Source organism: Rhinatrema bivittatum, chromosome 1 (genome assembly GCF_901001135.1).
Source record: "Rhinatrema bivittatum chromosome 1, aRhiBiv1.1, whole genome shotgun sequence".
Lineage (NCBI taxonomy): Eukaryota > Metazoa > Chordata > Amphibia > Gymnophiona > Rhinatrematidae > Rhinatrema > Rhinatrema bivittatum.
In genome coordinates, this window is record NC_042615.1 from 39,999,159 (window position 1) to 40,015,211 (window position 16,053).

Genomic DNA, 16,053 nt, shown 5'->3' on the forward strand with positions numbered 1-16,053 from the left:
CTAATAATATAAGGCAGGTGTTAGATAAAGGTCTAGCATCCATATGTAAATTGAAATCTCCTAGCACGACTGATGGTTTATTTGGATTCAGGATTAATGTTAGTAATTCAATTAGTGGAGATATGTTATGCTCGAGTAGGCCTGGAGGACAGTAAACTAGGCATATCTGTAATTCATCTGAGTCAAAGCATGATACTTCGTACTGTTGGCTAATATTTACTGGTGTTATTTTAAATTTAAACTGCTTCTTTGCAATTAATACTAATCCACCACCTCTTTTTTGCAACCCTGGTATTGTAAATAGATCATATTTATTGTGAGCTAACTGATTTATTAACACTGTATCGGTTGGTTTTAACCATGTTTCTGTGATAGCAACGAAATCCAGTTTCTTATCGTATAACAAGTCCGAAATTAATACTGGATTTTGTTGTGTGTGTGGGGTTGGTTTTGTTTTTTTTTTTTTTTGCTATAGCTTGTATATTAATGAGAGAGAATGTTTAGTAGTAATCGGTTATTAATGGCAGCATTACTCTTATATTGACCAATGACCGGTTAATCGTAGACCTTGTTTGTTGCTTGGTGTGTCATCTCTGAATCTTGTATGATAGTTCCTTTCTATATTTTCCATGATCAATACAAACCGGGATATTCATGTACTCGATGGGTCAATTCGATAACATAAAGTTCCCGGGATGGATTTCTACAAGATGGAGCTGGACTCAAATCTAGTACATGATTTGGTGGTTTGTTCAAATTGGGGTGGCACAAAGGGGTTTGCCTCTTTGTCACGCTCCTTCGTTGCGCGACGCCCGGCCCTGCGCCTGCGCTTTATAGCCCCCCAGTCGCACTTGGTGACTACACTCGTGGGAGGAGTTAGCAACCGGGGTGGGGGGGGGGGGGGGGGGAACGAGCGCGGCGAGGAGGCAGGCCTTCACGGAGCGATGTCAGTTAAACTTTCTCTTCCCGATGTTTGTTCCTCAGATGGCAAAAGTGGTATGGAGCAACACAGCAGACAGGCAGACTTGGAGAGAAAAACTCTTCAAACGTGAAGGCCCTGTGCTTTTATGGCTGGGATACACAACTTAGCAACTTGTATTTACCCCGGCAGTCCAGCGTCTGCCTCCTTGTGTTCTCACTTCCTCCGACTTCCGGTCTGAATGTCGAAGGGAGGAAAAGCTAAGTCATTCGTGGTATATCTTAATGTATGCCTGTAGGGAAAGATACTCCTCGTACTCCCAATATCTTCTCCAGGTTCTGGCCAATACTGCCCTTAGCTTTTCTCACTTCACTAGGTTGCCCAAAGTGCCTTCCTGCTCACCTGACTGATCCTCTGGACAGGATGGATAACCGTGCCCTTGACAGGGAGCAGTGTGGGTGAGCTTCATGCCTAACTTCTCTCCCTGCTCGGGAGTTGGGCTAGCAATCTTATTCAGGGGTTATTGTCCATCCCCTGAAACTCTTGACGCTGTTCTGCATGGTCAGCTAGGTCTGGTGCTTTGGCATGTAGGGTCTGTCTCAGGCTCTGCATTTGATGCCGATTATTCTCCAAATGTTGCTTGGGCTATTCTGCCCATTGTGCCTATCAGCCACACAGGCACATTTCTGCAGAGATAGTCAGTCTGTCCTCCGGATGTCAGTGGACCTCAGTTTCTCTCTGGGGCGTTCTCATGCCCCAGTTGGGTTTTCGGTTGTCTTCGAACACTGAAGGAAACTACAGGCTTCATCTAAGAGTCCGTCTTTTGTTTACATCTCTAGACTTTTTCTGTACCCACGAAGTTCTAGACCTACTGTTGTCAAGGTTTTCTGATCCAAAACTTGCTTTTAATGTTTTCAGTTTGTGGCGTATACTTCTGCTCGTACTCTCATCTCACCTCTGCCTTAGGTGCTCCTGCTACGCATGAGGGTTTTGTGTTTGTCGTTTCTGTGGTTTTTCTTTGTAGAACCCAACTCTTCTCCAGCCTGGGCCCCTTGGGGTCATCTACCTCGCAGGCAAAAAGGAGGCGAGTAGTGCTTCTGCACTGTGCAGTTTCCTGCTTTGTCTTGCTTGGACAGTCTATAGCTAGGGATTCACCTTTGTGTGAGGACTACCATCCTGCTTGTCCTCAGAAAAAGCAGTGTTGCATACCTGTAACTGCTGTTCTCCGAGGACAGCAGGATGTTAGTCCTCACAAAACCCACCCCCTTCCCCTGGGAGTTGGTTTCTCCATGTATTAGCTATATTGTGGTCTGAGGGACTCTGCCTAGGGGGCAGGGTGATGACTACAGCTGCACATGCTCAGTAGGGCATGTGTGAAAGTTCTAGATTGTTTGAGATGAAAGTTCCGTGCTGGGCTCCATCTGATGATGTCACCCATGTGAGGACTAACATCCTGCTGTCCTCTGAGAACACCTGTTACAGGTAAGCAACTCTGCTAGACTTAAACGTGCAAAAGTAGGATCTTCAGTGAGCAGACTGCATTTTATTCGCGATGACTTTGTGTTTCTGCCAGAGCTTGCTTGAGCATTTTCAGTTCTTTATTTTTACTCAGTTAACCTACAAAAGTGGGTTTTTAAGCTGAAAATGATTTATAAAAGAGAGTCTCTCTAGCAGCAAGCTAAATCTGAATGAGTAAAATGCCCTGGAGTAGAGCCTGTGTGAACTCCAGCTTTATCTTTGCTTCCTCGCAGCTATGGATCCTCTGGCCTTATGCCTGGCCTTCTTGAATGCTGTTATTGTTTTTATCCCACTTCTCCACCTCCTTTTCTGTGAAGACATATTACCTTTATATTGTTCCTGAGCCTCATCATGACCTCTCGATCAGAACTTAGTTTCCACTGAAAAAAGCAGCTTCTTGTGTGCAGTAGTCCTACCTGTCTCCTATCACATCATATCTCTGCCATCTCTCTCCTCTAAGGCATACAGAACTCTCGCCTCACTGCTTGGCCCCTTTCTGGCCTGCCTCTGCTCTGTCTCTGTCCTTGAGGCATGGCTCCTAAAAAGCTATTTAGACCCGGAGAGAGGCAGCCCAGGCAACGTTGCAAGTCACTTCCCCTTCTGCTGCCTCAGGTACAACTTAGATTATAATCCCCCTTGTGCAGGGAAATAACGTCGGTGAATGAATTGAAACTCAGCTTGAGCTTGGGACTGGAAAAGGAGTGTCATTTAAATCTAAACTCCAAATTAGTGTAAGCTGCTGTTACTGCTCACAGGAGTGAGCAGTAACAGCAGCATCGGGGTCTCGTGCCAGGATCCTGCCAGGTCACACGCGCACCCTTCAGATCATCTGCACCCAATATTTTACTCTCACCAATGCAGGCGGTAAAAGGATTTAATAGGCCAAGTGGAGACTGTTGTGAAGGTGAGTCTGTTTGTGCCCTGGTACAGGATTTGAACATCTGCATGGTTCTGTCATATTCGGGAAGGGAAAGATTTACTCTCTCTACTAACGGAACATGTTTAAATTAGCAATTCATGTTCTCGATTATATGGTTTTAAGCATTCTCCTGTCTTATTCTGTTATATTGACCTAGGGGATGGGGGTGGGGGGTAAGAGGGGAAACTGGATACAGACAACAATCAACATGGGCCCTGACTTTTACGCTCTGGAGTACTGACGCGCAGACAAAGCAAAGGGCGGCTTCTACGGCCAAGTCCCAAAGCAAAGAACATCAAGCAGCACTGTCTGAATTATCGAGAATGTTCTTACCCGGTAAAAATGTTTCTAGCAGTGATTTATGGGTTTGACAGTTGCTTGGTTTTGATTCATTGCAAATATTACTACCCTTATCATAAGGCACAGAGTGGCACTTACCCCCGTGTTTTTCGTGCATGGAGTGGCAGAGACAACCATAAGAAGCTTGCTGGGCAGACTGGATGGACCATCTGGTCCTTTTCTGCCGTCATTACTATGTTATGTACTGTGAAACAAAACTTTTTTATCTTTAGTCTGTCTTTCCCAGTCAACAACTTTTAAAATAAATCCTTAATGGAGGCAGAGGGTGGTTGCATTCGATGTGAGCGGGATGGAGGGTACAAAATGGAAAAGGGGGTTAAAACTGCCACAGATTCTACTGCAATCCTCCTCCGCTCTCTGCTTATTTCTAAAGCATGACTAACTATCCAGTGATGGTTATTTAAATGACTTGCTTAGCAGCGTGACGGCCATGATTCTTATGACTGCAGTGGGAGTCTCCTTAGCATTTCTGCTAAATAATGGTTGGACTTTGAGTGTTAAGACCACAACTTCACACCAGATCGCTCTCTCGCCAGTGAATGACTGGGACCGTAACATGCTACCTATACCCTTCCTAACAGGGTGCCTAGGGCAGGCTACATTTGTTTTGGTTTTCTTTTCTGCAGGACTGGGCAGATCATGTAACTTTGCCCATTGACGTGCCCTTTGTGTATTTATACTCTGTGTAACATGGTCACAAGATGGAAATGGAAAGTTGGCATTCAGTTACAGGGAAGTTCATGATGTCCGTCTTCTCTCTTCTTTGACTTACTGCAATTGGTGCCACCATGTAACCTACAAAGATTCCTACTCCTGAGTCATATGAATCATCGGGTGGCCAGAAGGATATCCCTTTCTATTTAGACCCAAGCACACCTAGGAGACAGATGGAGCCCTGAGAGGTATTAAGCACTTTCCTGCACATGTCAGATGAGTGGCGGGTTCATGTCTTCATCAACCTGTATGTATTGCACTGTCATAAGCCTCACTCAACCTAACGTTGATCTCTCTCTGGGACTCACGGGGTGTAGACCTGGTGGCTGCAACTATTAACTGCATCTGCACTACAACTAGGGTTTCTGCCTAGGGAGTAGCTGGTTTGAGGTGTGCTTGCCAGCTAAGTTGCAGTAGTAAAAAATATAATGTTATGCATTTGGGGTGCTGAAATCCGAGGGAGCAGTACATGATGGAGGGTGAGATACTGATGCCTACCGAGCAGGAGAACAGGAGCTGATAATAACCAGTGATTTCAAGGTAGTGAGACAAGGCAGTGGCCACAGCCGAGGGATGCTGGCGAGTATAAATAGAAAAAAAGGAGGTAATTGTATAATCGTACAGGTTATGGGCGAGACCTCACTTGGTGTATTGTGTTCAGTGCTGGAGGCTGTACCAGCGAAAGGATATGGATAGGCTGGAAGTGATCCAGAGAAGGGCTATGAAAATTGTGTGGTCTAAAACAAAAAAAGCCTTATTAGATGGAGACCTGTGTTCCCTAGAAGAGGATAAGGAAGATATGATAGACCTACAAATGCCTAAAAGGTTTATAATGCACAAGTAGTAATCATTTCTCAGTGGGAACATTTTTTTTTTTTTTTTTTTTTAAGAAAAGTCATGTCATCTCAGGATTAAGAGTGGCAAAAATCCTTTTGAAGTTTAGACCACTACTGATTCAAGACTGCAGATATTATTATTCAGTAACATGATACGAGGATTCAAGGTGACAGACTGAGGATCAAGGTCAAGAAATAGTTTTCATGGAAAGAGGTTGCAGTGTGGCATGCTCTTTCGTAGCGTGTGGTGCGGGCAAAAACTGACTGTAAGAAGGCATGGAATAAACACAGAAGATCCTTTTTTGTGTTTAAAAAAAAAAAAAAGGGGGGGGGGGGAGTGAAGAAGCAGAAGCGTGACCCTAGCAGCATAGGATTAAAGTGATAGAAAATATTCAAAGCCTGAGTGGAAACACAAGCCCTCATGTAACTGGGTTTGAGGCCCTAAGAGGCTGGATGCTTGAGCTACAGCCACACCAGCATGCATCGTAATTTAGATGATTACAAAGTGTTGTGGTTAGCAGGGGACGGTAAGGATGCTGGGGTGCAAGCCAAGTGGGGATCTTCTAGGTTTGGTAGAATTCAACGGAGGGAGATGAGAAAAATGCCCCTGAGAAGGAGCTCCACCCTATATAGCAGGGGGGCTGGGATAGTCAGAGAGTGACAGGCGTTCTGAATGTTTAAACATGGTCTTTATGTGATCAGCAGTTGAACACAAAGGAAAATCCAAATTGGGCGTACTATAGATAAAACCGGTTAGATAGGGGAAAAAGTACACTTGCTCTTGTGTGAAGGATATTTAGAAACTGTTGTACCTGTCTTACGGGCCGATACAGTAAAAAACACGGGAGAGCGGGCGAGCACCCGCTCTCCCAGCCGTGCACAGGACACGCTCCTGTGTGCGCGATACAGTAAAAAATTTTATTTAAATTAGGCCCGGCGGTAAAAAGAGGCGCTAGGGACACTAGCGCGTCCCTAGCGCCTCTTTTTGGACAGGAGCGGCGGCTGTCAGGGGGTTTGACAGCTGACGCTCAATTTTGCCAGCGTCTGTTCTCAAGCCCGCTGACAACCATGGGTTCGGAAACCGGACGCCGGCAAAATTGAGTGTCCGTCTTCCGACCCGCGAGCCGCAGGTCTATTTAAAAAAAATTTTTTTTTTACTTTTTTAAACTTTCGGGACCTCTGACTTAATATCGCCATGATATTAAGTCGGAGGGTGCACAGAAAAGCAGTTTTTACTGCTTTTCTGTGCACTTTCCTGGTGCGCTAATTTCTGAAAGTAAAATGTGCGGCTTGGCTGCACATTTTACTTACTAAATTGTGTGGGAATACCTAATAGGGCCATCAACATGCATTTGCATGTTGCGGGCGCTATTAGGTTCGGGGGGGGGGGGGGGGGGGTTGGACGCGCATTTTTGACGCGCTATTACCCCTTACTGAGTAAGAGGTAAAGCTAGCGCGTCAAACCCTGTACTGTATCGGCCTGTTAGTGAATTATATCACTGGGTGTGCAAAATGTATATTTCAGCATGCAGGCAGCTTTATATCTAAGCATGAACAACTAGGTCAGAAATTTCAGCTGCATTACTATGTAGAAATGGCTGAAATCCTCTGCTGCGTCCAGCGGGTGCCATTGTTTTTGGGGTGGGACGCCTCTAGTCCTTGATGGCTGTGCACATGATGGGTTTTCAAGCTGTCCCTATTGAATTTGCATGCATGCTACCTTGATTGTATCCAAATTTGATCTCCTGCATATTCATTCCGGATACCCCGAAAACTCAATTGGAGTGTAGCCCTCAAGCACTGGAGTCTCTCCACCCCTGGTTTATGGGCTCTCATGGGTCCATCTGCCATTTTTCATTGTTCTAGTGTAGAGACTCGGCATAGTCGCATCCCAGCAAGCTGCCAGGTCTCATTTAGACTGATTGTATATTGTTTTGCCAAAAGAAATTGCACTCTGCCAATAAACACTAAACTGATTCATAGAATGGGGCATGAGGCGATGCATCATTTGCTTGCCTGGAATGTAGCTGGATTAAAAAAAAAAAACTTTTCAGTTTAGTGTAGGACAGTACTAAATATTCATGTAGACAAATTTCTCAGAACTAAAAACTTAGCACACTGAGGATGACCCTGAAGCAGGGGATCCAGGTTCCGATCTCCTGTCCTAAAAAGCTTGGCCAGACCTGGGTGTGTGCCATGGAGAAGGCCCGCTCAAGCCCAAAGAAAGTGGATGCCAGCCAAGCAGTGGCTTAGATGTTGTTCCTCAGAGGAGGGGTGCCTCTAGCTCTAGGTCATCCAGGCAGGTCGTTTGGCCACAGCAACCACTGTGAATTTTGGAGGCAAAAAAAAACCAAAAAAAAAAAACTGAGAATTGGGACAGTTGTATGTTTGAAAATTTTTTTTTTTTTTTATATTTGTTTTCCTGAAAAGAGCCACGAATGCTGAGACTGAAAGCACCGTATTCTCTTTTAGGGGATTCACTGTAACATTTCCAGGTAGTCTTCTTCTCCTCCTCTGGGCTTCCAGTTCAGTTGGAACTGCCCCCTGCTGGACAGTGACAACATGAATTTCATGTGTAAATACCCAGGATTTTCTCTTATTTTTATATCCCTCCCCCTTACTTACTAAGCCCAGCCAATACAGACAGGCCGATAAGGTAAGCTCCGCGGGAAAACGGGCGCTCAGTGTTTGAGTGCCCAGTCACCTCTCCTGGGTGCGCGATCCTGTATTTAAATGAGTCATCGCACTAAAAGGAGGTGCTAGGGACAAGTACACGCCCCTAGTGCCTCCTTGACCTAGGAGAGGTGGCTGTCAGCGGGTTCAATTTTACGAGCATCTGTTTTCCAAACCCACTGATGGCTATGGGTTAGGAAAATGGACACTGGTAAAACTGAGCATCCGTTTTCCTAACCTGACTGGCCAGCACATTTATTTTTTTATTTTTAATTTATTATTATTTTTTTTTAACCATTTTTGGTTCCTCCGACTTAATATTGCTAGGCTGTTAAGTCTGAGGGTGAATGGAACAGCAGTATTTTCTGCTTTTCTGTACACTTATTTTGACAGGTGTTAATTTCTGAGCATAAAATGTGTGGTTTGGCCGTACATTTTTTTTTTCTTTTTCAGTATCCCAGGTGCATAACTAATAGCTTCATGAACATGCATTTGCATATGATGAGCACTGTTAGTTTTGGGAGGAGGTTGAATGCACGTTTTCGACACTGTAAACCCTTTGCTGTATAAGGGGTAGCAGGTAAAACAGTATGCTCAGCTGAGAGCACTTTACAGAATCTGCCTGAGAGACTGTGCTTGGCCAGGGACCACAGACCTAGAATCTGTATTTCAGATTTGGATATTTAGATTTTTTTTTTTTTTGTATAATGATTTTTATTCAGTCACAGTCCCATAATAACAGTGCACGATATCTAAACCAGAAATACAATGTACAAATAACACATCGAAAGGTCTATCCAAAATCGCAACAGAGGAAAAATACAAAGGAAAATGGAACAGGACATGGATTAAGTAACAGTAGAAAAATCAGACTCATCTACCACAAGTCCAGGCGAGAAAGCATCAATATAGGGGTATATAGCCTGTGCAGAATTCTGAGCCTGGGATATTGTTATTGGTGACTAGTAACTGGGTTTTAAATTTTATTCCCAAACAATCCCCTCCCCCTTCCCCACCCTCCCAAAAGCAGCAGTAGCATCTGGTATAAACAACATACATAACATAGAAACACCGTGGGAATTACAAACATGCACCAACATAATTTTGCAAGATACACTTTGGGAGGAGGCCATCTAAAAGACCTAGATCTCAATATCGTGTGAGACAGGGGCAATGAACAGACACAGGAAGCAACATAACATATCAGATCATTTTATATCCTATCATGTCCAGCAGGAAAAACCCCATGAACCCGCCCCTTCCAGTCCGCAGACCGCGATTGTATAGCCCCGAGAGGCAGAGATAGTTCAGAAGCACAGTGGAAGAAATGGAAATATCATCGTGCAGTAAGCAAATTCTTCTCGGTATCTGGGAGCAATTGTACATATGGTTCCCAGATTTTCCAGACCTTATCATACCGCACAGTTGAGTGTTGCTTTGCAGACAGCAGTTCTCAGTGTAGTAATTTGTGAAACTTCCCTCGCCAGACTAGAGAGAACGACGGGGTGGGGTTTGTCCATTGGGCCAAGATAGAGTCTCTGGCAATTAGACATAGTTTGTCAAAAAACAACAATTGATTGGCTGTGAGGGTCATAACTTGTTCAGGGATGTCACCCAATAACCAGATGGTCGAGTCCAATTGTAATACACAGCCCCATAATTTATGGATCAGATGTTGTAAGTATCCCCAGAATAGTTGCAGGCTGGAGCATGCCCAGAAGCAATGGCTAAAGTCTGGGTTTTGCTGACCACATCGATCACAATTGCTATTCTGTGCTACGCCCATGTAGAAAGCCTGCTTTTGGGAATAAAAGGCGAGATGAAAAAATTTGTAGGCCTTATCTCGTAGCAAAACATTTTCAACAGAACTGGGTATTCTCAGGAAGCATCTCTTGAAAAGAGGACGGGCCACACTCAATGAAAACATTTGATTCCATTTAGCAGCCACTAAATCCAAGACGGGCCACGGGTTTAAGCATTGGAGGGCAGCATAAAATTGAGAGCATGAACTTCGTTTGCCTTCGTCACCCGTTAAGAAGATCCATACAGCATTGTGATGATGGAGAAAATCCGGGTGAAGACCTTGTTGTTGAAGCAAAAAATGCCTGATTTGTAAATATCCAAAGAAGTCTGCACTTGGTAGGGAAAAACGGGCTTGTAATGCCAAGAAACTGTAAAGCTGTGGAGGCTGTATACCCTCATCGAATAGCTGGTTCATGAACTTTAGTCCCAAGTGATGCCACCGTTGAAAGAGTAAGTATGTCATACCCGGCGGAAACAGTATACAGCCTCGAATAGGCAAATTTGCGTGCGGCCTTGGGGATATCTGCATCTTGCGACAAAGAGTTTTCCATGCCAGTCTGATAGGGCGCACCACCACGCTTTGTGCAATGTAAGTTGGAAGTTGGGCATCCTGAAGCTGCAAAACTGCTCCAGGAGCATGAGGAGAGAACCAATTTTTGTAAAGATCCAAAGGAGAATAGGAAGAGATATCACAGACCCAGTCTTTAACATGACAAAGGAGGCTAGCTTGATTGTAGCTTTCTAAATTTGGACAGTTAAGACCACCATCTTGTTTAGGGGCCATGAGTACCCGCAGCGGGATACGAGCCCGTTTACCATTCCATAAATATGAGGTAATACCCCTTTGAATGTCGAAGACATCCCTTTTCTTTAACCATATAGGCATCATATGAAACAAATACAGCCATTTTGATATTTCCATCATTTTAAGAAGCAATATTTTCTGGCAAGCCTTGCCAGGCGGAGAGATTCTTGAGTAATTTCGTTTTTAGTGGGAGAACGTTTAGCTTATAGAGTTGGTTAAGATCCGCCGGTATATATACCCCTAAATATTTGAGGGAATGTGTGACCCATCTCAACGGGAACACCCCTGCCCACTTTCTCTGCAATGTACCCAGAACATCTAATGCCTCCGACTTATCTACATTTACTTTTAAGCCCACAAACCTCCCAAATGCAGATTGAATTTGTAACACATGCGGTAGAGACACTGCGGGATCACTAAGGAAAACCAGCATGTCGTCTGCAAAGGCAGCCACCTTAAAGGAGTTGTTATGATGTAGCAGTCCACGGACCAGCGGTGTTTCCGCTAATTTACGGAGCAGAGGATCTAAAGACAAGATAAACAATATGGGTGATGGATATTTAGATTTAATTAATCTCCTTTCCAAACCTGAGCTCAAGGTGTGTTACGTTCAGGTTCTGTATATAACCCAGCTCCCTGAGGGTTTTGTTCAAGGCCTGAAGGAGCAGCACCAAGATTTAAATCCTGGCATCTCTGGTTCTCAGCCTACTGCTCTGGCCTCCACTCTGGCCACTAGATGTCGACATTGAGTGATGGCTGAGATGACCTCTCCCAGTTGTCTGTGAGCTCTGCCTTTGCAGCATCCCCAGCCCCAGCTGATCCAGGAAGCCAAGTCCTGGCCCTGCATTCAAATTAGGCCCTCTGGATGGGGGAAATGCAGCACTGCCACTAGACTGGCCGCTGGATGATAAACTTTTTTGAAGGGTATTTGTATAGTCTTTTCTATTCTGTAATTTTCATAAAGATGGTCTAGTATGGATCACAAATTACTTGCATACAGATAATTGAATAACACAATGGAAATGGAAAGACATTACCAAAATGTTTCTGTGGAACAACCCAACATTTAAAGTTAATTATTTTCTTTCTTTTTTTTTTCTCCTCCCCTTCTTTTTAACGAGGACTAGATTGCAACTTACATTGGATAATTCTTCATAGAGTTTTCTTTTTGAAATTTCATGTAGTGTTCATGATTTTCCTGGTTTATTTCATTTGTGTATATGATTTACACTTTAATAATAAGTAAATATAAAGTTAGAACTTCTTGCATTAGTTGACCTGAGGTACAAAGAGGACTAATGGACATTGGATCAGATATAAATGGCTTCAGCTGGGCCAGTGTTTTCTAGCAGGGGAACTTGTCATTCATTCATTTGCAAGATGCACTAGAATTTTAACCCTTGTGGTAAGATGATGGCATCTTCTAATGTGACTTGGGGGGGTTCTGTCAATGTTTTCAGACTGAACTTGCTGGCGGTTACCCAGGGATAGAAACAGTGTAGGGGAACCTGCACAGGGGACTATATATTTTTTTGGAGGAAGTTATTGTGGATTACATTGTTTGCATCCTGCCCTCAAAGGTTGTATTGTATTGCTCCTAGGGCAGTCAGACACCAGTAAAAAAAAATCTCCAAATTCAGTCTTCGGGAATAGAATAAATATTAGTTTTGCTGTAAAGAGAAAGGAGCTTTCTCGTGCTATATTTTTCTGATGACATGGTGAATCCCTGAGTCTCACACCAATGGGTGCCATCATCCGACAGAACCAACATGGAACATGTTTCCCGAGCTTTCCAGAAAAAATCCCCAAATCTAGCCAAACCTGCATTCTCATTGTGCCTCAGTTTATTTTCTTTCGAGAGCAACACATTTGTTTTGTCGCTGCCCTCTGTGGCTGGCTGCTGTGTTTGGTCTTTCCAGAGGGATTTTCTTTCTTTTTGGACAAAACATTATGCCTTAGTGGTGTGGCTCACCTAACCTTTCCCCCCCCCCCCCCCTTGTACCTTAGGTTTTTCCTCACTTTCAAAGTTTGTTTGTTTGACGTTCCAGTCAGGAGGCCCCATTTGTTTTACAGCAATCTCTGACAGAGTTTCCCGGCTGAGAACCCCCCTTTTTGTTTTTCTCTCCTTAGACCATATGCTTTTCAGAATATCTTCTCAATGATTTTGTCACTAGTGATGTTGGATACATTTCTGATGTATTTGATTTTGGTTGTCAGTTTTTCTAACAATGACAAGAGAAGGCCAGCAGCTTCAAGAAGTGCCCAGACTGGGCAGCAGATGCCCTTAGTTGACGACAAAGAAAATCTGCTTCATATTATGATGTTTCAAGCTTGAATTGGTGGGCAAGGATCATCGTGTCCCATTGTAGTGTCTGCTCTAGGATGTTACCAAGGGCTATCCACTGAACCGGTGCCAAAAACATTGTCTATACCCAAGGGTTGTGCAGTCGCAGTGACTGCTAGAAGAGCTGAAGAAGACATTGATTCCTCCATCGCCGAGGCCTAAAGATGGCCCAGAGAAGAGGCAGATCCTTCATCTCCCAATGCAAATCTTGTTCTCTTGCTAAGCATGGAGCCGAGGCGTAACGGTGACAATGGTCTACCAAAGGAGAAGGTTCATCTGTGCCGCTCTCCTCTCCTTTCCTGCACCTGTCTTCAGCTATTAATTAAAATTCTTTGCCAACAATTCCTTCTGCTAATTTGCTGCAGGCAGTTAGTTCTTCTGAGAAAGTCATGGATTCAGCTACTAATCCAGTAACCCACCCCCACATCCCGAGATCTGTTTGACTTTTACTTGCCTTGTCAACAGCAGTAGTAGACCTTTGATTTAAACTTGCTGCATATAAGTCTTCTGTGATATGTAGCATCCTCACGCCCTGTCAAATTTACTTCCCTGAAGACCCAGAAGGGGGCTTGCTCCTAAAGCAATCCACTTCCAAAGGGCTGATTGAGGAACGGTTTGGGGCATATGTGATGAGTAAAAGAGATGCTTTTTTAAAGCTCTAGTGAACTGTTTTGTTGCAGATTAGTGTACAGAACACCCCCTTTTTAAAGTAAATAACTAAGATAAAGAGCTGTCCCTTCAAATGTAAGATGGTTGGCCATCCTCTTGGCTTGGCCAATAGATATCTTTATTTTTTTTAGAGTGCTTCCTTTCAGGTCAAAACTGTCTTGCCCATATGAAATGTTTCTGATTTGGTTGAGCCAACAACACAAGCTCATATTTCTCAGTTTAAAAGTTGCACTTGTTTTTCCTGTGTCAAGGGGAATTTATGTATTCGATCTACCTCATCCTACTGTGTCCACATATATATTCCACGAATTTCATGCATGGGAAATAAACGTAAGATGAGAGTTACATTTCTCTTACTAGGAGATACTGTTTTCTGGTCTCGTGGCTGCGTCAGTAATAGTTGCTTACATACAATACCATGCCCGCAGCTCTTCACAGTGCCATTGCAATAGGTAGCACCAGGTATTACCCTTCTTGTTGTAATTGCAGGGGGCCATCTGTGATTTCTGCGAAGCCTGGGTGTGCCACGGGAAGAAGTGCCTGAGTTCCCACGCCTGTACCTGTCCTCTTGCCGATGCAGACTGCGTGGAGTGCGAGAGAGGTGTCTGGGATCATGGTGAGCAGAGACTGAACACTGTATTGGAGCATGCCTTGCCCATACCTCTGCCCACTAACCATTTCCCTTTGAAGAAAAGGAGAGCTCTGGAGCACTTTTAAGCACTTGCAAGGTACCTGATCATGGAAAGAGTGCATATTTTCTGTGGTGAAGAGATCTGTGCTTGACTGCGCTGTGGCTGCTTCTGATTTCATTCCTCTGGCAGGAATAAAGCCCGCAACGTTGCAGAATGATTTTCTGTAGGACGTTTTGTTGATCATTGTTGATCATTTCCTTGACAACCCTTACATCTTTATGTGAAAGCGTTTTTGTGCTCATGTTCCTTCGGTGGTTGTTCCTAAATGTTTTGCTTTGGAAATCCATATCAGCATCATGACACTGAAAAGCAATTGGATAGAGTTGTGCAGTACCAGATTACTGCCAGTTAAAAGTGGCATCCTTTGCTTGTGGCAAAGCTAGAATGGCAATGTTAAGCCTCTGCAGAAGCAGCACTGTGACATTGCTTTAATGTGTAACCCCTTGAGACTGTCTTGTCCACGTCTGTGCGTCACTTTTTTTTTTTTTCTTTCTTTTTGGAATTCATCCAGGTGGAAGAATATTCTGCTGCTCTTTTTGTCATAACTTCCTCTGTGAAGATGACCAGTTTGAACATCAAGCTAGCTGCCAGGTCTTAGAGGCAGAGACCTTTAAATGTAAGTAGCTTGCTGCCAGGCCTTTGACTTTTTTTGGGGGGGTGCTCTGTGAGTTCTTCGAGTGTTTATGCTCTAGGCTGGGTGCCTGTGCAACACTGCGTAAACCTACAAAATATAAATTCAAAACAATAGAGGAATCGGGTTAGTGCTGAGCACAAATGGTGATGCAAGTTTCTGAGCTCTTGGGTTTGATTTGTGGGGGTTGCTAATATGAGAGACGAATCCTTGCCTTCAAGAAACAGTTGCTGCTTGGCTGAACCGTTTGTATTACAGGCTTGCAGTAGCTGTGTAATTTGCTGAACGTTTTCTGCCTTTTGTATTAGAGTACATGTCGATATGTCTGTGCTGTCGCCAGAGCTCCCTAATTCTTCGTCTCGCTGTGAGCGCTGATGCTTGGTGCATGAAATTCTGTGGCCCATATCTCTTAAGATGGACCTTTCCATCCCTAACAACACACACGTTTTCAAGTGATTACTCTGACTGCGTTTTATTTATGTATCCCTTAAGCCATCACTGCAAATGGAAGGAAATGTTGTATTAAATATTAAAAGCAATCATTTTCTAGCTTCTAAATTAATTGCATGTAATGTAAAGTAAATCCTCTGCCTGTTTCAGTGGGAAAACACTCTGTAATATGCTATTTTAAAACTAAATTCTCCAAAAAGCATAGCCTCTTCTGAACTGTCAATCAGCATTGCTTCATTTTACTTCTCTTCTCTTTATTCACCCCCCCCCCCCCTTTCGGGCATTTCAAGGCACTATTTTCAGTCACTAGTTCTTTGCACAGAGCGGTAGATACTTCCCTTACTGGAAGAGCTGGGGGTACGCGCAATCTCTCTAGCAAGCCCAGAGTTATGGAACTCGCTCCCTGTTGAACTACGGTTACAAACGAGTCTTAAGACATTCAGAAAGGATATAAAGACCTGGCTATTTATGAAGGCGTACCAAGATCCTTAACAATTAAATCAGCCCTACTTACTTACCCCACCTACATCCCCCACATGACATTTTATCTTTTTTATGATTTGCTTTTAGTATTTATTTTTCTTTTAATGTTTATATTTAACCCTGATTTTATTATTTTTTCTGCCTTTTTAACTAAGTATTGTATTCATATGTTTTAGAAACTGTATGTGTCTTGTTTAACCGTTGTGATGGTCCACCGAACGACAGTACACAAAATCA

The 16,053-nt window shown here is 43.7% G+C and overlaps 1 protein-coding gene across 4 annotated transcripts in view; it reads left to right on the forward strand.

The window, feature by feature from the left end:
• Nucleotides 1-16,053, forward strand: part of ZNF330 (zinc finger protein 330) — a 65,733-nt gene that overhangs the window by 37,587 nt on the left and 12,093 nt on the right. For all 4 annotated transcript variants that reach the window (XM_029597626.1, XM_029597583.1, XM_029597712.1 and 1 more), the window contains 2 exons: nt 14,050-14,176; nt 14,764-14,868. In XM_029597626.1, the coding sequence (XP_029453486.1) occupies nt 14,050-14,176; nt 14,764-14,868 (232 nt within the window). The remainder of the gene's footprint in view (nt 1-14,049; nt 14,177-14,763; nt 14,869-16,053) is intronic.